This window comes from Sceloporus occidentalis, unplaced genomic scaffold (assembly GCF_023333645.1).
Source record: "Sceloporus occidentalis isolate IW3139 unplaced genomic scaffold, rSceOcc1.0.p SCAF_157, whole genome shotgun sequence".
NCBI lineage: Eukaryota > Metazoa > Chordata > Lepidosauria > Squamata > Phrynosomatidae > Sceloporus > Sceloporus occidentalis.
In genome coordinates this window covers 614,423-638,276 of record NW_028317137.1, presented here as the reverse complement: position 1 = coordinate 638,276, position 23,854 = coordinate 614,423, and the positions used below count along the sequence as shown (strand labels likewise).

The window sequence follows — 23,854 nt, the reverse complement described above, 5'->3', positions numbered from 1 at the left end:
TCCCCATCTTCCTTCTGTAGGTTTAGCTCTTTCTGCTCCTCTTCTGACACCAATCCCCACTCCAAAGATCTACAAATCAAAATAGGACATATGTCTCTTGCATTAGAGAGCAGTCTGTCTCTCATTGAAGGGAAGAGAACGGTGTGATTGAACGCTCTCAGTCGGTGGTCTCATGCAGGGGAGGGAAGTCTCACGTTACTTTAGTGCCATTCACCCAAGGAACTTGGCCATGTTGCTCCTGGCAAAGTTCTTTTGTTGGAGATAAGTTCCCCTCATGGGATGGTTCTCTGACTCTGTAGAAGTCAATCTTATCCCATAAAACTCTTATTCTTTAGAAGATGCCAACCGCCATGGATTTTAGGGTGACGTCTTGGAACCAACTTCGCCTTGGATAGCGACTTTGGAATTCCGTAACCAACTCAAGAGAGGGCTTATTTTATAAACTGGGGGATGATAATTAAGCCTTACCTAATCTTACCTATCACTCCAAGGACCTTTGTACTCTGTGAATCCCCATGGATTCCTAAGGCGTAAAAGAGAGACTTCGCCCGACTTAGAGTGCACCTGTGGTGGGTGAAAGAAGGATGAGTGGGAAAGAGGGAAAGATATTATTAACTCTCCCACCAACGCACGCTTTAGTGAATAAATCCCAAAGTGAGTGCACATGGGAAAAACTTCAAGGGTTAAGGGGGTACCCCAAGTCTACTCACCCTTTTGGCTCCTATCACAGCATATGCATGCCCCAAGACCAGTCCTTCTTCATTGACATGGCCAATGTCACTGGGGTCGGATGCCTGCGGTGTGGAAAGACTAGATGTTTAAGGAGCAGGCGCTGGGTGTGTAGTGTGTCGGTGTGAGATCACCACGTGGCATATTCTGCCACAAAGTAGTAAAGGATACATAATCTTCAGAGGCACTTTGGTGATTCTTTCACTTTTTTCCACTTTGCACCAGAACTGCTCTTTATACAGAACTCCTGTGGGATAAAATGCTCAGAATGTTGCGTTATTGTTATAATCTGAGGTTCTACACACCTGGATATAACAAGCCATGAGAACCTTGCCACCTTCTGATTGGCTGACCAGGCTCCAGGTCTCCTCGTGGTCGTGCCCACTCAAACTCACGCTCTCCGCTATGCCACCGGTGAAATCCTCCAATGCCTCAGGGATGGCCCCACCTTGCAGTGCCGGAAACCCCCCACATACCCTGCGTACAGACAGACTACATGGTTAATATATGTGTTGCCATTGGTTGAGTGGCAGCGTGCGTGATTGTTTTACGATTGTGTACTTGTCTTAGTGCAAAGTCATTTTGTGTGTCAGTGGATCCGCAGGAAAGTGTTGTGTTCGACTGTTGCGCATGCGTATGTGTTTGGGGTCTTCTTACTTGGCATAGGCTTTCTCCAGAAGTGCGCTCCACATCTCCCCACGGGTATCACTTTTTGTGTACAAAAGCTGACCTTTTTTGGTTGGAAGGGTATCATCCACAACCACGTCAACCCACTCACCAAACTGCCACAACTGTGTGGACAAAAGTACACCGTTACACTCAATGGTCAACAAACCACAAATACACAATAGAGGAAATAGTGCAGACCACACAACCTTCGCAGTGGGGTCGAGTATAACATAACAATATCCTGATCAGATTTTATTACATCATTACCCTGAAGTGGAAGATCCCGCAGTATCCTTCGCCGGGGCAGAAACTCTGATCTTCAGGGACCACATGAGACAGGAGAGTGGGGTGGAGAGTCAGGGAGGAGATTGAAGAGAGGAGCCAGCAGTCACCTGGTGTGGAGAGGCCATAACATATTGTGTTATAGCGCAGGGACTGCACTGGGGGCTATTGGGACCAATCCCCCAGTATAGGGAGATGGGCAACACATTCCTATTAAATGCGAGTAATTGTGTCGATACTTTGTAACTTTCGTTATCGTATAGTAACCCTGAGTATGTGTTTATGATACCCGTTCCTAAGAATGCCATTGTTGCGCAATACGAGTGCAATACTGGGTTTCCAGTGAAGCATCCGTTATATGGACCCGCTTAATAAATATGCGATTATAAGCTTGTGAGCTGGTCCCTCTTCACCGAACATGTCATCTCGCCTTAGTCTGACGGTTCTAGTTCCGTTAGACCCTTTGAGTGCACGGACTGTAAGAAGCGCTGCGGAAACTGTTGGCGATATATAAATAAAAGATAATAATGGTAAATATTAGTCACCTAATTCGCCTTGACATATATCTGTTGTTCTTGCTCCACTCTCGATGAATTTTGGGTTTGAACAGAACTCCTGGAAGAAGAAAAACCACAGATTTATAATTGCTCTCTTACCCAGAAATTCCTTTTTTTCTGGCTAGAAAGTGTAGCTTATATGTAGTTTTTGTTTGACTTTGGGATCCATGGTGTTTTTGTAAACAAGTACATTTCTGCTGTTTCTAGGGACATTTTGGGGGGTTTTAGGGCTACCCTCATACCCAGCAAACAGTCTGACCTCCTAGAAAAGAGGGGCATCAGAAGAGGGACTGATCCTCCTGAACAGGGACACTTTGGGAGACATGGTATTGTAACCTCTGACCGTTAACTTTGTCTTCCATGGACCCTCATCACCTGAATCCTAGCTATTAAACATTTCCTGACTGTATGCGAGACCCTCAGCTCCAGACTCACGGGTGGTCTTTTCCATTCAACTTCCTGGTCAAAGTTGAAATTAGGAAATTCGGGGTCCACAAAGAGCTGGCCATTCTCCAGGCAGGCGCTTCGAAGGGACTGATAGCTCTGACCGGCCCACATTCTGCAGGAGACATCGGAGATCCACATAATAAAAGACAAGCTGCACAAGCAAACGCTCCTTCACAATGAACTTTTACTGTATATCTAGATAGATTGCTCGATAATAAATATAGATAGGTGGATATAGATAGATGACGGATAGATAATAAATATAAATCAGGTCGATAGATCATTTGCACATACCTGTCTGTATGAGAGCACTTTCCCTTTGTACACAGTAGAAGCTGCCTATAGGCATTCTCATTTATATAAAGGCTGTGCCCTGTATGCCTGCCCTGCCTATATGTATTCAGGGATCAAGTGTCAAGGATGTGGAGAGGAAAGGTCAGTCCCCGGGGTGACTAACTGTTTATAATGAGATATAAGAGACCTCATTCCGACGGGAACGTTTTTTATACCGGAATTCTCTCTTTAGTGTGTTAGTTCGCTACATTCTGTTAACAGTAGAGACTCTCCAGCTTATCTCACCTTAGTACATGGTCGCTTAACGTTAAACTGAGCTGTAAAATGTCTTTACATCGGGGAAAAAACGGGCAGACTAGACGGGCTGAGTGGGTCAGGGGGGTCCCCGGCGCAACATTGTTAGAACGAGCCCCCTCTCCAATATAATTAGATAGATTTTCATTAACAAGTCCTTGATTCTGAAGCACTTCCACAATAATCATATTGAAAGGGATTGAGGAGGGGATCACTGAAAACGCTGGGGGGGTCCGTTATACAATGGAGAGTTTCTGCCCCCATAAAACTGCATGGAAGTTATAACAGCTACTGGATGTCCTGACATAACCAAAAATCTGTCAGGCTTCTTAAAAGTTTCAGGGTTTTTTTTATTAGAGAAGAATAAAATGACAGATCTGCTAAGGTTTATTTCCTCAATATACTGGAGAGTGCAATTCATGACGAGTCTCAGGGGGACAACAGCTTTAAAAGTCAAAGTAAGACCCCGTCTTTAGCCAGGACTCTAAACCCACCATTAAAACAAGTAACCCAGTCCATTTTATTACTTAAACAATGTATGGCAAGTGGATCAGGTGTGGACTGGCCTCACCTACGTCATCAGGTGGCCGCCGGCCTTAAAGTGCCAGGGCCGCCCCATCACCACCAGCCGGCCCCCGAGGGGAAGGTGGCTTTGCTTTTTAAAACGCAGGGCAAATCTACGAAGTCCAAGGCGTTAATAACGCAATTATTTTGTGCAATTTACGCTCCAAATAAAAACAGAACAATTCAAATACGAAAACAGTTTTATTATAACAGAAAAAAAACAGCATTTTTTTTTCTTTCTCAATGAAATACAGTGTGATCCATTTTTTTTTTTATTTTTTTTTAAAGAAATGTTAAGGAATTAATCCCTGGACGAGGCAATTTGATTCACTAGAAGAAAAAAAACCCAGTGAAGACTCCTGCCTCTTGAAGACTTTTGTGAATTACAGGTAGAGCAGTGTTGGAAAGTGCCGGTCATTATTAATAAGGGCCGCGTTTTATCTTAATACTGTCCTGAATCAACAGGCCGAGAACGATGGCCGCCGTGAGACCCTCCGCGTCTGGTCTTTAGTCCTTTTTGGCTCCGGCTTTCCGCGGTTGAGCTTGGAGTCTGTAAAATTATAAAGACATTATTCAATAACAAATAAAAATAATAATTCCCAGAATAATTGGATTACATCTGATTCCAATTCTGGCAACGTAATCTGTGAACTAATTAAATGACATTTCGTGCATAGAACGGTTCTAATGTTATTTAAACAATATTAATTTAAATTTAGATTTAATATTATTAGAATATTCCAGTGTTACAGCATGGATTTTATACAGGGGAGGAACAATAGGAGATGCAGCAGCTACAAGGCACAGGGGCCCGGATCACCCAAGGGATCCGGTGAGAGAGAGATCTTGGGATCTTCCATCACTGGCCCCACTGGCGCAACAGAGGCTCCTGCATTGAGGGAGCCTCCGCCAAGTTGGTGTGTGTGTGTGTAGAAGAACGCTAGTGTGTGTGTCAGTATATTAGTGTGTGTGTAAGTACATTAGTGTGTATGTAGAAGAACGCTAGTGTGTGTGTCAGTATATTAGTGTGTGTGTGTGTAAGTACATTAGTGTGTGTGTGTGTGTAGAAGAACGCTAGTGTGTGTGTCAGTATATTAGTGTGTGTGTAAGTACATTAGTGTGTATGTAGAAGAACGCTAGTGTGTGTGTCAGTATATTAGTGTGTGTGTGTGTAAGTACATTAGTGTGTGTGTGCAGAAGAACGCTAGTGTGTGTGTGTAAGTACGTTAGTGTGTGTGTGTAAGTATTTTAGTGTGTGTGTGTGCAGAAGGTTGTTAGTGTGTGTTTGTGTGTGGAAGTATGTTGGTGTGTAAAATAATATAAGCAAGTATAAAAAAAATCTGAATCATGTATATAAATAGGTTGAAATCTCCATGTGAACGGGATTAAAGGTGAGTTTGGATACATGTAAGTATGTATGTGTGAGTATGTGTCTATGTAAATAGATTACAATATTGGTGGCTGTGGGGGGCAATATAGGGGCAATGGGGACGTATGACTAGGGACTGGGGGTTTTGATACAGGCCTGAAGGAAAAGCATATGATAGGAGCTATGGGGACGCAGGACGTATCCCAGGGGGCAGGGGGATCAGGCTGGGATATTACGCCGGGACTGCTTTAGGAAAATTTCAGATTCAGCTGTTATATTTTGGAATTCTCTTCCACATTCTTTGAAGTTCTCTCCAATTCCTTACTTTGTGAACATTTTATGTTTTCAAGTTAATGACTACAAAAACCTAACAACAAATCTTATATTTTTTATATGACTTAATTATAATTTTGTTTGGGGGGGCCCTAAAAGCGATCCTGAACCATCGCCTCTCTAGTTCCCCCACCGGGCTGTGAAGAGTCTTCATGAGCCTTTAAATTATTCTTCGCAATGTGAAAGTTCTTGGGGGAACAGAGACATCTAGTGGCAGAAATTTAAAATACACTCTATTATTAATTACTGGTAATATTATTACCGTATTATTATTATTATATCACCATCATATTCTGCAGCGCAGAACAAGTAGTGCATCACATAAGAATTAGCGCTCTATAATGACACACTTTATAATACTGTAACTGATTTCATTAAATTTAGTTTCAAAATTAAATAAATGTAGGACTCACTGGGCCCTAAAAGAATTCACCCGCTTCTTAAGAAGGGCGATATGACTGTCAACCTGCGCCTGAAACAGAAGAAAAGCATCAATGAGACAGCGTGTGTTAAATGGTGAGACAGTATCAGTAAAGAGACAGCGTGTGTTATAAAGCGAGACAGTATCAGTAAAGAGACAGCGTGTGTTATAAAGCGAGACAGTATCAGTAAAGAGATTTCATCTTCTACACTCAGTGCTACATTCTGCCGGCCTTAATCGTTACCAATATCAAAGCAGGGGAAAAGAGGGTGGTAGATAAGTGGAACAGCCTCCCAGCAGATGTAATAGAGGTTAACAAAGTAAGGACGTTTCAATATGGATGGTACAGGCATATGACACCCAAATCTATGACGAGAGCGATGGAAACGAGACACGGTCTGCACTCACCTGGTTCTGTTTGTACAGGAGCGGAAATGTAAATGCCCCAATTACCACTGAAAAACAAAGCAAATGGCGTCACGGGGTGAATCCCTTCATATGAATACAGTTACACCTGCAGCTTCGCTATTTCTGCCAACGCAAAGCCCCTAACGCTGTATGTTTCAGAAAAAAAAAGGACATTTTCTTCGATAAGCTTAAGAAATTTTCCTCTGTGCTGCATCACGTGAGGAGCACAAAAAGGATCAAGTCAGTTTATAAATGACCCCTCGTGAGTCGTTATTTTTGTTGGTATTCAGGTAACGACGGGGAGATAGTTCTAGCAAGGCCATTTTTTTTCTTTCATGTCAACCGTTTTTTTATTTTTTTGAAATAAAATTGGGTTGTTTTCTGAGTTGGGACGGATCGCTTACCTAAGACGAGCAGAGTAAGTCCGTTGAAGACGGCTCCGACGTACGTGAGGAGGTAGAGGAGGAGTAAGAACTGCAGGTCGAGAAAAAGAGTCACTCAGGGGAGGGAAACCATCTGCAGTATATTCCGTATCAAAGGTGCCGATTGACTAAACCATGAGTTCACACTGACGATCAGAATAGTCTGATGAAATATCTGATGAGCGTCCTGGTCACACAGTATGTTGTTACCTTAAGTGACTCCTTGATGTCCTTCACCAGGAAGAGGTTGCGGAGAGTGCAGAGCGCGCAGCAGCAGAGATTGATAACCCGCGCGGCCACGGCTTCCAGCTGCGGTGACGGGAGCATGAGATCCACATCCAGGAAGTACCTACGAGGCAGATAAACACCGATACACCACCGTGCAAAGTATACACACACTACACTCACTACTACACCACCGTGCAAAGTATACACATCCTATACTCACTACTATACCACCGTGCAAAGTATACACGCGCTATACTCACTACCACACCACTGTGCAAAGTATACACACACTACACTCACAACTACACCACCGTGCAAAGTATACACACGCTACACTCACTACTACACCACCGTGCAAAGTATACACATCCTATACTCACTACTATACCACCGTGCAAAGTATACACACACTACACTCACTACCACACCACTGTGCAAAGTATACACACACTACACTCACTACTATACCACCGTGCAAAGTATACATATCCTATACTCACTACTACATCACCGTGCAAAGTATACACACACTACACTCACTACTACACCACCGTGCAAAGTATACATATCCTATACTCACTACTATACCACCGTGCAAAGTATACACACGCTACACTCACTACTACACCACCGTGCAAAGTATACACATCCTATACTCACTACTATACCACCGTGCAAAGTATACACACGCTACACTCAACACTACACCACCGTGCAAAGTATACACATCCTATACTCACTACTATACCACCGTGCAAAGTATACACACGCTACACTCACTACTACACCACCGTGCAAAGTATACACGCACTACACTCACTACCATACCACTGTGCAAAGTATACACACGCTACACTCACTACTACACCACTGTGCAAAGTATACACACACTACACTCACTACCACACCACTGTGCAAAGTATACACTCGCTACACTCACTACTACACGACTGTGCAAAGTATACACACGCTACACTCACTACTACACCACTGTGCAAAGTATACACACGCTACACTCACTACTACACCACCGTGCAAAGTATACACACGCTACACTCACTACTACACCACTGTGCAAAGTATACACACGCTACACTCACTACTACACCACCGTGCAAAGTATACACACGCTACACTCACTACTACACCACTGTGCAAAGTATACACGTGCAATACTCACTACTACACCACCATACAAAGTATACACACACTACACTCACTACCACATCACTGTGCAAAGTATACACGCGCTACACTCACTACTACACCACTGTGCAAAGTATACACACGCTACACTCACTACTACACCACCGTGCAAAGTATACACGTCCTATACTCACTACTACACCACCGTGCAAAGTATACACGTCCTACACTCACTACTACACCACCGTGCAAAGTATACACGTGCAATACTCACTACTACACCACCATGCAAAGTATACACGCGCTACACTCACTACTACACGACTGTGCATAGTATACACACGCTACACTCACTACTACACCACTGTGCATAGTATACACGTCCTATACTCACTACTACACCACTGTGCATAGTTTACGCGTCCTATACTCACTAATACACTACTGTGCATAGTATAGATGTGTTATGCTCACTACTACACACTTGTGCTATACACGTGGCACACTAATTGCTACGTCATCCTACATACAATACTATATTATGCTAAACTCACTGCATAGCCTGAATACACACTAGAACACTATGCTACATTGACCACACACATTGAACATACATTACTCCATGCACTAGTATATTTCCAGTAGTGATTTCCAGTGTGAGAGCAAACTACTGTGAGCTTGTCATGCATGCAGAGCTGACCCGGCCCAGTATAATGTATAGTTAATATGGGAAGGACTTTAAAAATAACTAACTCATACATTACACAGGGCCAGCTCGGCTGGAGCTGAGGAGCCCTTCATAATGCATGGTGAAGTCGGTGAGTTAAAGAGTTTGATTCTCCTGCAAACTCCTGGGTTAGTAAATTCACCTCCAAGGGTTGGGTTCTCCCCTGATTATCCACCCTGGACCCGAGATGCTCGCATTCATGCTTACAACCCATTATCTACTACTCACTGGAACGGATTGGATCCACTCCCTTTCTTGAGTTTGTGTAAGAACTTAGTGTATATCCGCAGCGTGAGAGTCGCACTCAGGACAATGAGACATCCGTATGAGACCACACTGATCACACTGAATTGGATGAGGCACAGCAGGGAGAGGGTTATCCCGGTGAGACAGGCAGCAGAGAGGGGGATATCTCTCCAGTATAGGAGGTCTTTGACTAGGACATCGGGAGAAAAAAGGGACAGGAGGAAGCAGACAGCGTTATAAGAGCACAAAAAGAGAGAAGCACAGTGAATAGAGGATTATACAAGGGTTCAACAGCTCATAAAGAAATAGCAAGAGGCGGAATAATAGGCATATAACATTAACAAAAAGGTGAGTATTAGTGCTTCCTCTAAGGTGAGTAGCCTAGAGTGAAGATCATTAAGCCAGAAGGACTGGGGTGGCTCGAGGTTTTAAAGAGGACCTAAGTGAAAAGATTTAGGGTTAAGAAGTAATTCCAAGAATAATTATACATAAACTATGAAACGCAATCACAATGTTTTTAAAGATGTATTATAGTACAATAAATGTAAGTAATTTGTGTCCCCCACACGGCCCTATGTTATGCCTCTTTTGACCCCTGGTGGATTCACTATAATTTAGGGTATGGATGAGATTGCAAGATCACTGAGATGATAGCAGAGATTCGTTGATCAAGACCCGGAAGGATACAAGAAATATCCAATAGCAGCCAAACCAAACACAATGGGATACGGGATTATGGAGGTTACAGGGTCACTAACATAATGGATCATAATCCACTTTAAGTATACAGGATCACAGCACGTGGGATCATTGAGGGGTTAGGGGCTAAGAGAACAGCGCATAAAATTACTGGGCACAAGATCCCAGTAATAAAACACAAGATTACTGGGACACATGATCACAGCGTGTGGGATCATCAGCACATGGGATTAGCGTTGGGATTCAGTAGCATTCAGGATCCGATAGGCATTGCATTTAAAGCTGCAGGGATTTGGTTTTAGCCCATACATTAGATGCAGTAACAACGTTTCAATTATTCCTCAAACTTCAGAGTCTGAATAGATTCTGGATCCTGTTCTAATGTATCAGCCCCTCAACTGTGATCAGAATCAAGACAGAATCCCCAGAATACAGAATACTAAAAATGTAAATTCCTAGACCAAAATCAGGAACGCGGGGTGTCAGAATGACGGAATATCAAGGAATACGGGATTCTAGAGTCTTGGAACTTCAGGAATGACACCTCTTGGATCTCATATCCATTACTGCTCCTTTAATTATCACCGATTATCACAGATTATCAGGAACGCATATGGGCCATGGACAAAAAGTCATTCTGGCTTTAAAAGTGGTCTAATCGCTATAGCAGCCGATGCAAAAACAATCAGGGGGGGGGCATTTTATAGGTTACTATGGTGATAAGACCACCTTTCAAACTTTGCACCTGAAATTGCTTTGATACGTAACTCCCATAATGTCAGTAGCACCGATACCAATAAACATGCAGCACGCGGTGTAAAGTATCCCGGTTAAAGACAGAGAAGGAGGCTTCGTCAGAGACAAAAACCTGGGAAAAACTGCTCTGTGTGTGTTTTTTTGGTGAATTTTGTCGTTTTCAGCTCTTTTGTAATAAAATCCCTATATTACTGCACAGGCGGTATATTCAGCTCCCTGCCACTGTGGGGTTATTTTAGGTCTGTGAAGGGGGCTGTCTTGTCGTTTGATTGACAGGTGCATGTGCGCACTGCACCCCCTCACTTGGTTTTCACTATTTCTCTCTCTCCTTCCTTCTTTCTCAGCCATTTCCTTCGCTCCCCCCCTCCATCTCTCCCTGTTTCTTTCCCTTCTTCTTTCCCTTCTCTCCCTCTGGGTCCCAGGAATCCTGGCTCTCCTTTCCACGTCCCTCTCCCTGGCTTTATCATCTCGCTTCCCCAATTACCTGCTTTCTTCATGGTGTTCCCTTTTCTTCTCCCCCTCCGGTAACTAGATCCTTAATACTAGTCCTTGGTGACTAGTGACTCTAAGACATGCTCCCACCATGTGTGACAGCGAGCGAGAAGAGGGCTATATATAGGCAGCCAAGGCCATCCCACAACACACAGTATATGCATACGAGCGGATGGCTTTATATATATATATATATATATATATATATATATATATATACACACACACATACACACATACATACATATATATATATATATATATATATATATATATACGGTATAAACACACATATATATATAAATACAGTAAATGCATGCATACGAGCGGATGGCTTTATATATATATATATATATATATATATATATATACACACACACACACATACATATATATATATATATATGTATAAACACACATATATATATAAATACAGTAAATGCATGCATACGAGCGGATGGCTTTATATATATATATATATATATATATATATATATATATACACACACACACACATACATATATATATATATATATATGTATAAACGCACATATATATATAAATACAGTAAATGCATGCATACGAGCGGATGGCTTTATATATATATATATATATATAGTATATACATATATAAATACACATATATATATATATACGGTATTATATACACACATATACATATTTATATTATATTAATTTCATACGTTATATTATATATATTTATATATTTAATCACAGCTACATATACAGGTATAGTTCTATATAAATACTAAGGTTTTTGGGGATTTTTAATACTCACATTTATTTCCCATAACGCACAGCTTTTAACACCTTTTTTGAGCACAATAGCTAAGTGGGCGTAGCTTTATGTAAATTATATGCGCATATGTCTAGGATTCCCAGTCCATAATAAAAGTTAGTATATTGGGTGTATATCCATTTATAGATTATACCTGGGTCAGGCCTGTGTTTAACACTGTGCAAAAGGAACAGCCACCCCATAGGATGGGGTAAAACACAGACATCTTTCCAACCCCCTTGCTTTTTCCCCCTGCATACAAGACCGGATAGATGCTTACGGGGCGCAGGGTTACAAACTCCGTGACAGCTGATACAGCAGTCCCTGAGTATAGATTCAGAGCAGCAGCTGGTATATCGGTGGAAGGACTGTCTTCTCTACAGGTTATGGTCAGGAGTCTCCGGACCTTTAACGGAGCGTTAATCAGCAGAGAAAGACACGGGATGATCTTCCACTGCGTTCCAGAAGATAATGTCCAGGCTACGGTAGAAAACTACTGGCTAAGAGTAAGAAGTCTCCTTGAAGACGACAAAACAAAAAAACAATGAAGTCATTCTAGAAGCGATAGTAGAGTTATCAGGGAGAAAAAAGGTTGGCTTAGAAGTTCTGTAGATGTTCCGAGGAAGATAAAACGCGCTTCAATGTAATTATCCAAGAACAACATGAAAGGAAGAAGCTGAGGAACGCATTCTACTCATCAGCCTGTGAAACAAAAGGCGAGGCTAGCGGTGAAGAGTAAAACGGGGGAGACGGCGACAAAGGACACTAGTCAAGAAAACTAAATAAAACTTATAAGATGTGGGGAGTCGAGATCCTTCACGAGCCAAAGTTAAATATTTGGAAAGGCTGTACTGAGTATGTTTGGGCTACTGAACCCCAGCCTTGTTATGGATGACCTGGCAGTGGGGAAAGGCGGTCAACTTATTCTTCATCCATCAAAGCCGATGAGTTTTACTATGTAGCAGATTTCAACCTTTCTGAAATCTACACATTGTGCCGGGTAACGTCAGACCTTTCCTCAATAACATAGAAAGGAGGCCAGATCAGACTACAGGAGGACGTCAATAATCACGTTGGCCCTGGATGTTCTTGGGTCTCTATATGGATTAAAGGCTCGTGTCTGAAGGCTTCAGACAATTTGAGGTCTTGTAGCACACAAGTCCTTCAACCAATTAATTTTTTGGTCTAACAGCCACACATCCTAGTGATTAGTTCTCTCGCCGACATTACAGAATTGAGTTTATTAGATCCTTAAATGCACCCAATGCCAAGGAAAAGCCAAATTATTATCGCTACAGGTGAAAGAAAAAAAGTGCAGGACTTCTCACGTCCTCAATTCAAATTGGAAACCTCAGCTTCTCTCCCCCCTACACACTCCCAAAAACCTTACATTTCGGCCTGGCCAGTCAACAAAGAAGAAAGAAGAACCTAGGACAAAGCTCATCTCATGAATGATCTCCAGTACAGTCTAATTCTAGACTCGAAGCTCGATTATATGACTTTCAGAAGCCAGCGTGGCCTAAGTGCTGAAGCGGAGAAGGAAACCACAGCGGCAGAAAGAAGCTCAGTGGTTGAGATATAAGTCAAATTATGATTTGTGCACATAAGTCTCTATCTCTCTTTGGGTATAAGTAGTTATCTCACCTGCTCTGCAGTCTATTTCTTGAAGGTGAGGTTTCTCCATGAACTCTGTCTTCTCCTGGATCCTCAGGGGCGGGGCTGGTGCTATCTGCGAGAGTTGGCAGACCTTCTCCAACAAGACAAAGGACACCATCTCCTCGTTTGGCGTTTCTGTTCTGGGGGCTTCTTCCCTGCCCTGGCCCTGGAATTCCTTGTGACACTGACCACGTCCCCTCCGCGGTCTGGCTGCAGGACGGGGCCAAGGGGCAGGGCTTCCTATAGTGATATATGAGAATGTTGGCTCCTGGGGTGAAGGCAGGGGCCAGAAGTCAACCTGGGTCACCAAGGGTTCATCATCAAGTTCACCTACAGTCAAGTAAAAATGGTTGTACATTATTAAAAAATAAAAACTAGTATACAGGTAACAAACACAACTCGTTGTTACAAACGGCATAGCCTAAAACAAAAGAGGAGCAATGCTTAAACAAGAGGCCATATAAATAAAAAACTAGATGTATAGATGTAATGTAAGGTTTTTATTTACTGATATGGTGGCAGATACGTGGAACAGCCTCCCAGCAGAAGTGGTAGAGGTAAATACAGGACGTTTTTTAGCAAAAATACACAATACTTTAGCACTAAAAAACTGAATTAAGGGGCCGTGTCCTTCAATTGCCAGTGCATCAGCACATCCACCTCCACTGCATATATAGCTGCTATACATCTCATGGAGGTGCAAAATATAGGTGAGATATATTTACCGTCGGGAGGACAGGAGTCCGGGGTACTTGATGCTGTTGATGGCGCATCCTCTGCGGGAGATACACAAAATGAATCCAGATCCCATACTCCCATTACTATTATTTATTGATGTATATAGCGCCATCATATTCCGCAGCGCTGTACAATGGGTACACAGCACATAACATAAAGTACACAACAATTTTCCCCTACAGAAACCAAAGGTAAGTATGCTGCTGCTCAAACATATGGAGCAGATGTGCGCATGTGTTCAGTGACCTCAGCTTGACTTGTTTTGCCCCAATGGGGTTGCCGCTCTCCATTTATACCCCAACTGAAGCTTGGGCCCCCTTCACCATGAAATACTTGTACACCAATAAATGGGCATCATTCTACTTTACAGAAACAGTAGTAGATACTTGGAATAGACTTCCAGCGGAAGAGGCAACGGCAGTAAAAGAAGTCAGAAAAGTTTAGGTGATCCGGGGCACCGTCGCCTTTACACAGGGGGGCCCATAATCCAGCGAATCCCAAGAAATGAGTGACATACTGTATATAGCATGGATCCACCTGTTACATATAATAACATGCAGACAGGTATACAGCCGATGCACATGTATACAAACACACATAAAGTACATACACAACCAGGATAATATACATACACACAAACACACACACGGATATAGCTATACACTAAAGAACACACATGGATAAGGAGACAGACACCAATCCACAGAAACGTGTACATACACACATACACACACATACATACACACTGAGCTTTACATATGTGTAACTATATGCGCATAGATATCCAGACCTATAGAAAGGGAGACACATAGCATGCATGTGTACATACATACTAACACACACATATATATATATCTGTATATATAACATACTATAACAGTGCACATATAACACACGGACATATATATTACACGTTGATCAGAGACACACATGCATGATAACGCACATATATATAACTATTAATATATAACCTTTTATAAATTAGAATAATAACATAGACAATGGCTCATATTCATATAGCTATATATTTATATCGATATATATATTGATGATATGCACCTATATACAGTGATGCACATCTACACGCCTAAATATAGCTACCCACATGATGTACATGCTTGTTTAATAGCCCCGTCACTCACATGTTACACGCATGGAGCTATACGGATGAGACGCACAGTAAGGCGAGAAGACAGACAGTGACACGGGGAGACCCCACGGAATGTACAGACAATGACCCAAGTGACACAATGACACAGCAGGTGACACTTACTGCAATGTGTGAACGACAGGACGTGTCCCATATCCGCCAGCTGCGTGTGACACCCATACAGACACGCAACACAGCACAACACATACACACACACGCGGGCTCGCTATCATCTCATTATGGAGATGCCACAATCATACACTACACACTACCACACAATGACAAACACACACACAGGGAGGGAGAGAGAAGGGAGGAGTGATGGAGACAAAGGGTGGGGGGAGGGGAGAGAGAAGCAGGCAGGGAGGCAGAAAGCCAGCTCTTTATTATTAGAGAGCTATCAGCTCCCAGCGCTCCTCCCTGCCCTACATAGCCTACAGCGAGATAACGCTGGGGCGTCCAGCGCTCAAAGGGTTAACAAAAAATGTGTTTGCCACTCTATGTACAAAAGCTCAGAATCCGGCCCCCAGCGAAGGCCGGGGGTTCAGCCGAGGAGGTGGCATTTATTCCGGGATAGTGGGTCGCCCTGTGGGATGCAACAAAGAAAAAGAAATCATTCATGTTTGGTAAAAGTGTGACATCATAATGTGATGTTTCCTGCAAGAATCCGGTGTGTAAGGAGCGAGCGGCACGTTCCTCTGGGTTCTCCATAAAGCAAACTGGGCATGTGCCTAGGGGCTCCACATTTTATGGGCCACACCGAAAGGTATAAGAGAAGGCGGATGCCCGCGCCACTCCCATACAGGCCCTTTATCTTTCCGTCATAGTCCGTCCAGATATAGTAACGCTGATTTGTGCCTAGGGGTTCCTGAGAAGCCCGGCCAGCTTTAGCCATGCTCTGTTTTTTCTAGGGACCACTGAGAAGTCTGGCCAGCTTCTTCCATGCTGTTTTGTGCCTAGGGGCTCCTGAGAGGTACAGACGGTTTTATCCGTGCTTTTTTGTGCCCAGGGGTTTCTGAGAACTCCATCCAACTTTATCCCTGCTGCTCGATTGAACTGAACATACACTACATACAAGGAAGACTGCGACGCAGCACAGAACAGGACGTCAGCAGCCTAACCAAGTACATGCAGTGATGGCATCTGTATACTGTCATAAACCAACAGTGTACCTAAACCAGAAAGCCATGCAGTATACAGAGAAGCGTCAGTAATCACACATGTAACTTGTAACCCATCGTATGGTCACACTATATTCTCATGCCCCCCGGTGACACACGAAACTCGTGAGTTAGTTGTGCTGGGCCGGGGGGGTCTGACTCCACCACCTGGGGATATGAGTAAGACATGGCGAGTCACCGTAAACCTCTATGATTTGTTCAGATTGCCCTGACTAAACAGTTCACATGACTCATGCGGCTTATGCTGACTGGTTCCAGTAGCCCACCACTTTCTGTGACCAGCCCTGACCCCTCCATGAACACTCTATGTAGTAATCTAGTACCAGCCTGACGCTGCCCTCTAGTGGACGCTTATGGAATAGACCTGCATCCGGCAACAAATTCCCGCACCCTGCCGGGGGCTTTATGGGTCAAAAACTCTTAGCAACATAGTAGCCGACAGAATGGACCAATCAGCACAATGATCTCATTGGTCGCTATGGTAATAAGACTTTGTTTTTTTTTTAATTTTACAACTCCAAAGTGTCCTTCTTTAAAATGCCGCTGAACATTTCTATGTTTTTGTTTACGCAAGGATTATATTAAACGTTAATATTATTTATATTAATATTAAGCTTTGGTCAATTCTCGGATCTAAGGGAACCGCCCACAACTTACGGGCACATACCCACATCCCCCCCACTTCCATCTGTTCACTGGTCAGGCCTCGACTAGCCATTTGGCTCACTGGGAATTTGCCCGGTGGGCCAGCGACAGTTTGGGTTCTGCAGAGTGTGGCTGAAAGAGTATAGAAACGTAACATCTTGTTGCATGCCATTGGTGGACACCGGCCTTAAAGTGCCAGAGTCGCTTAGTGATCCCCAGTCCAGTAATTTCTCATTTTTTAGAAATACACTTTTGAAACTGAGTCACCTGTATTCAAGCAGGGATAATAAACCATAACATACTGGTAGCCAACGCGCCAATTGGGAATCTAACACCCCTCTCTGGCCCCGGCTACCAGGATGCCTAGGAGGTCCAGCTGACGTCGGAGGCGCTCCTGCCAGCATCAGTGGCTGGTCCTGGGACGTCGGGGTGCAGTCCTGCCAACGCTGCGGGCGTTCCTGCTGACGGGGGAAACCCAGGTTTCGTGATCACACATAACCCAACACGATGATCGTTTACCTTTAAGTCGCCATTTACTTAAAAAAAAAAGGAAGTTCTAATGAACGGTCAGCTTACGGTAATAGCCTTTTTTGTTTAACCCATTGATTGCTGGGGGCTAAAGCGGCTCTTTGCTAGGGAAAAAATTGAATTTGTAGCCAAATAATAGGGGTCCTGCCCCAAACTTGTCTCACAGGTAAGGGTCGGGATCGGTTACTAGCGACATTTATCCAATCCCTATTCATTATATTCATTATCCGGCCACTGGCCCTTAAAGATAGGTATTATGACACAAGCATAATGTTAGTTTATTTTAAGTTTTATCATTTTTTACCACTTCCTTCACCGCACTGTAGCAGTTCCTCCCAAACTGAAGCAATTATTGACCAATACTTCGCCTGAAGACTTACTGCCTGTCTGTGCATGCGCAGGTTATAGGCATATTTAACCGAATGAAAGTAAAGTTTATTTCCTTTATTCATATATATATATATATATATATATATATATATATATAAAATAAATAAATAATAAATTATATATACCGTATGAATGTACTATTTATATATATATATAATAATAAATAAATAAAAATATAATAATATATAATATATATAATATTATATTAATAATATAATAAGTATAATAAATAAAAATTGAAATATGAGTAGTTTTCTTCTATCTTTATATATATAAAATATGTAATAATGTTGGGATGAGGAGCTCGTCGCTGCATTGAGATGCTCGCTCCCAGATATATTTAGCTGACATCATATCTCGGCCGGATTCTGGAAATACTTCTCATTGTTGGACGAACCCGCATGTGGTTTTAGAGCTTCCCTACTGGCTGCAGCGACGACCGGCTGCCAACTGCAATCCGCACACCAAATAAGGGTCAGGCGAGAACCGAGCCACGCATCCAGAATGCACCGGGAATGATCCGGATGGCTCATTAATGAGGCATTTCCTCGAAGTGTCTGAAGGAGCCCGTATCCACTTTTTTAAGTTTTGTGAGGCCACATTTTTTATGTGTCGCGATCTTGCAGTTAGGGTTGCCCTATCGGCATTTTTTAGATTCAGGAGTCACATGCCTATCGCATTGCATGCAAGTTGCCGACTGCCCTGGAGTATGTAGGATGTAAAACTTCAGAGAATATAGTCAAAAGCTAAAAAATTGATGTCCTGAAACAATGCTGATACGGCAACCTCTAGAGCTATCCAATAAGCACATGAAAAATGAACTGGTGAGGGTTAACCCCTTAAGGGAAGTTATAGATTAGTTTACGAAGCAGTAGTAGATTAGTCATCGTTTAAACCAAAAGCTCCCCGTTTGAGGCTCTCGCCGGCATTGTTCTGTGAATACGCCACACATCAGGACCTTGTACTGAGTCACAGTCCACCCACACGCCCGACAGACAACCTGTACAGACAACCTGCCGTTGTACAGCGCTGTGGAATATGATGGTGCTATATAAATAATTATAATAGTGATATTATAGTTAAAAATGGACAGTGTGCTGAAAACCGATAGGTTAATGACTGTACCCGGGAACAGCCAGGCTCCAGCTACCGCGAGCCCTCCCCTTTCAGGATGCTAGTGGGCGGGTCTAGTAATGTCAGTGGGTGGGTCTAATGATGTTGGTGGGCGGTCCGCTGATGCTGCATGTAGGGCTAGCCTCACATGCTGAAAAATTGAATATGGTAGGAGGGAAAGTGGGCGTGGAGTGGGGCAGGGACCAGGGCGTGTCTCAATACCACTCCCACAACCCGGAGATTCTCCATGATGACCCAGAGGTCCGGAGAAACGACGCTTCACCCAGAGCCTCCGAGCAAACCCCAGAGAGCATACCCGGGAACTTCCTGTGGCTTAGCAAGGGGCGGAGCTAGCCACATAGTCTTAAATTGAATGGGTGTGGGAGGAAAATAGGGCAGGTAGTGGGCTTTCCTAAAAGAGGCTCCTGTGACCCAGTGACCAGTAGAAGCAGCGCTTTACCTGCCCCAGATGGACATTGAGGAATGCTGTAAGAATCCCCATCGTGTACAAATAAGACATAACAGAGCGCGAAGCAGCAGTAAATCTAAAGAATAATTCTACAAACAGACCATGTTTTAACAATACGGAACAAATTTCAATGGAACAGGGGCCGGCTACAACAGAAGTTTTCTTTCACCATCTTGTGGCTGGCTGTGAGTGCTGGGAGTTATAGATGCATAGCATCTGAAGGTTTCTGGCTTACTCTGGTTGACTGAATGGAGTTGTAGTCAGAAGAGCGTTGAGAAGTGCCATTGGGCCATTACAGTCCTCGCAGCTCCAACAGTAGCTGGAGCTCTGCAATTGGCTCTGTCTGGCTGTGATTAATGGGCGTCGCAGTTCAACAGCTAATAGTCTGCAGGTTAAATGTCCCCAGAATGGAGACAGAATCCCCCTATTTCTGCAGATTCTCCTGTAATGTCATTAGCCATCGAGATCGTTTCCATTAGACATATTTTATTTATATGCTTTTTAATGACTTCCACTTAAGTGCTGCTATTTTTCCCATTACAAAGCAAAATGAACGCCATATGGCAGAGCCGTACCGCTTCACTGTCATTTACAAAGAGAGCAGCTTTAAAGGGACCTTCAATGGCTCTATATATATATATATACCATATATATATATATATATATATATATATATCAGTCTACGCCAGACACACAACATTTCTCCTATCATATATACACTCCAAGGCTGCATTAAAAATAATGTTACCCTGCACGATGCATTTTTAAAACCACGACTGGTCCAGGAACAGATGGAAGTCCAGCCCTATCCATTTTAATGCGCGTATATATATATATATATATATATATATATATATAATAAATATATACATATACAGTATATACACACATTATATATAATGGCAAAAGAGAAACACATATATATATTTATATATATATCTATATATATATATATACTTATGCAGAAAGCCTATATATATATATATATATATATATATATATATATATATATATATATATGTGTGTGTGTGTTTTACTTAAAGGTCCCAGCCTGGTGGTTTGCTCCTCAGAGAGGTTGCCATTGAAATACTAGAACGATGATGATGATGATGATGATGATGATGATGATGATGATGATGTAAATGCTCATAAGCACTATAGAGAGCATCGTGAGTGTGCCGGCAGCTCGTATAATTGTATAATAAACTATTAGTCTTAAGATTTCAGTCTTAAATGTGAGGTAATCAGATCAGTGTAATAATCAATAAGTCCAATGCCATATCGCTACATGTAGATATAATACTAAAGTTCCTTTATGTGTAGAGTGCTTACGTTCGGCTTTATTTAAAATAGAAGATCTTTAGGGAAGTTTTAGGATTAGGATAGGAAGTTCTGATTATCTCTGATTGTCTTTATACCCCATAACACATTAAATGGGATGTAAGGAAGTTTTACTTTACTGAGGGGGTGGTAGACAAATGGAAGAGCCTCCTAGCAGAAGTGGCAGAGGCTAATAGCATATGGCTCCTGAATCTAAAACAGGACTAGCGACTAGCGATTAAGGTTTGAGTCGAATGGGTCTGATCCGTCTGCAGATTCTATGTTTCTAACCTGCACGCGGCGAGGCGTAACTGGGAACTTTCCAGGTTTGACCTGGAGTCTCTGGGTCACTTTCTTCTATGGCTAGCTGTTTATGTCTCTCCCTCTCTTTCTCTCCCTTTCGTCTCTCTCTCTCTCTCTCTCTCTATATATATATACCCTTAGGGCCCGCTGTGCCTTTAATACACGGCATGCCAGGATATGACATCACAGTGCATTTTGATACAGGTTCCATAGTGTAAATGAGCAGTGCGACGCCGGGGGTGGGGGGCCTGATCGTCTAAGTGGGCAATTTGACCCCTTGTTTGGCAGCAGGGGGGCTGCAGCCCCCCCCCCAGACCTGCCAGGATATTAACTTTATTTATATAGCGCCAGCAGGTTCTGTAGCGCTGTTACAATAAGAAACATATACCGGTACAAAAAGAAAAGAGGGCCCTGCTCTCAGGAGCTCACAATCTAGTGGAAGTGAAACAGCAGGAAAGATTCCAACGCGGCGACGGCCGACGTATCAGATCCACCGAGCAGTTACTTTATAACTGCAACAATGTTCTTCACAGCAATCACTATACTGAATATAGCATCAATACGGCCTTTATTGGGTTAAACTTTTTATATGCTTTTCTTTTTTTAGAGCAGACTATCACTTCCTCTCAGTCACGTGACCTTCTGTTCCCACACGTTCCTTTATTCGTTGACTTATTTTATAACTGGTGCAGGAATCAGGAGAGGGGGGTGGGGCTGGATTACTGATCGTTTTTAGTGCTATTAATTTTGTGTTATTAATAATATCCTAAAAAGTATCAGCCGTACTGTATGCGCCATTCATTCTGGGAGCTCTCGAGGGTCAGCTCCTGCCCTGTGTGTAACCCGGGTCTGGGGAAAAGGGGCAAATACATGAGAGGGGACTCTCGGAATCCCCCCTATGCCCCCAACATAAACATTTAAAGGGGCCGCACACAGCTATCCTATGCATTAAAGTGTATTTGTTGGCTGGAGTGTCCCTTTAGGGTCGTTCCCATCATACCTGGCAACTCTCAGGGTTTGACCCGGAGTCTCAGGGCTTTTGCCCCGATCTCTGGGTAAAGGGGCAGATTCTCACACAGTCTGCAGCTCACTCTTTCCTAATATACCCCGCTGTGATCATATAAGATTATATCACTCAGGGGAGCCAGTGAAGCATATCTTTCATTAATGATGAGTTATGTTTCCATGAGGGCCGGTATAGAGCAACATATACTGTTCACAATGGGGAAATATTAAAGGGTTAATATTTCAGGAGTCTCAGGGTCTTACTGAAAGTGCTGCTTTGTAGAAATATATATATATACTGGTCAGGAAGGAGTCTTCCTCTCTCCCTGGCACTGGGTATACTGGTACTAATCCATAACCAGATGGAGCCCCGGGACACATGGCAGGTATAGTCCACCCCTCGCCTTCATAGCTTTTTAACTAAATTCATTTATTAGGACCCCACGTGTATTCAAGTAAGGTGGGTTTCTAATACATACACATACCACCCAAGGGCCCTGTTTTTTCAGGACAGTCCTGGTTTTCAGTTGCTGGTTGGTTGGGGGGGATCTCTCTGACATGCCCACAGATCTGTGAAATCAGTGGAGATCTGGCATTGCTTCACCCACGCGACCACCTTCACGCCACAGCTGGCCACCATGAGTGGGTGGATGGCCACGCTTCTGCCCACTCACACTCTCCAGCCCTGCTCCCCAACACGGCTCTCAATTTGGACACTTAAACCGTCGAGGAGTTACGAATACAGAAAAAAGGTTTATTTCAACCCGAATGCCATTATTCTTATTTATTATACGGTAAAAAAGTCATAGATTCAGACGGCCCAATCTCTGCGGCCTCAGTCCCACATGCCAGGTGGCACCTACCCCTCCCATCCTCTTTATTCCCTCTGCCTCTCCCCTGGGGGCAGTATGTACAGGCTGTGGGGGAGGGTACTCCAGTTTCTAGTGATGACATCACCACTGAGAGTGGATTGCCCTTTTAAGATGGGCTGTGGCTTGTCGCCCTTTTAAGAGAAGGCAGAACCCAGGACAGAGGAAGTGATAGAATGTAACAGGGAGGAAAGAAAGAAAGAAAGAAAGAAAGAGACACGGAGGGGAAGATAAAGGAAGGAAGGGAGAGAGCAGACGGCCGATAGAGGGGCAAGAAGGCTTTTACTTCTAATACAGGGTGGGGCAGTAAGACTGTGCAGTGGAGGCTTCTTACTACTATGTTGGAATAGTCCAGGTAGGGTGTGGGGGGCCAAAGGGAAGAAATCTAGAGTTAGAGGGGTGAGGAGTGAGGAGTAAACAGGAAAGATTACCAGAGGGAGGTGGGGGACTGGGAGGCAGGTGAGGGCAGCTGCTGGGGTAGGTGAGGGCAGCTGCTGGGGTAGGTGAGGGCAGCTGCTGGGGTAGGTGAGGGCAGCTCTGGGGTAGGTGGGGGCAGAAGGTGAGGGCACATTCCTTCCTGCAGGAGGCACACAGAGAGCACACC

The 23,854-nt window shown here is 43.4% G+C and overlaps 1 protein-coding gene across 1 annotated transcript; it reads right to left on the bottom strand.

The window, feature by feature from the left end:
- Positions 1 to 4,343: 4,343 nt before the first annotated feature.
- LOC149280230 (reticulon-2-like) lies at positions 4,344 to 15,581 on the bottom strand. Its single transcript, XM_089500597.1, has 9 exons — positions 15,551 to 15,581; positions 14,265 to 14,315; positions 13,528 to 13,869; positions 9,119 to 9,326; positions 7,000 to 7,138; positions 6,772 to 6,841; positions 6,368 to 6,414; positions 5,952 to 6,010; positions 4,344 to 4,386 (listed from the first exon to the last, which is right to left on the bottom strand). Exons 1-9 carry the CDS (start codon positions 15,579 to 15,581, stop codon positions 4,344 to 4,346), a joined length of 990 nt encoding a protein of 329 aa, XP_089356723.1.
- Positions 15,582 to 23,854: the final 8,273 nt, after the last annotated feature.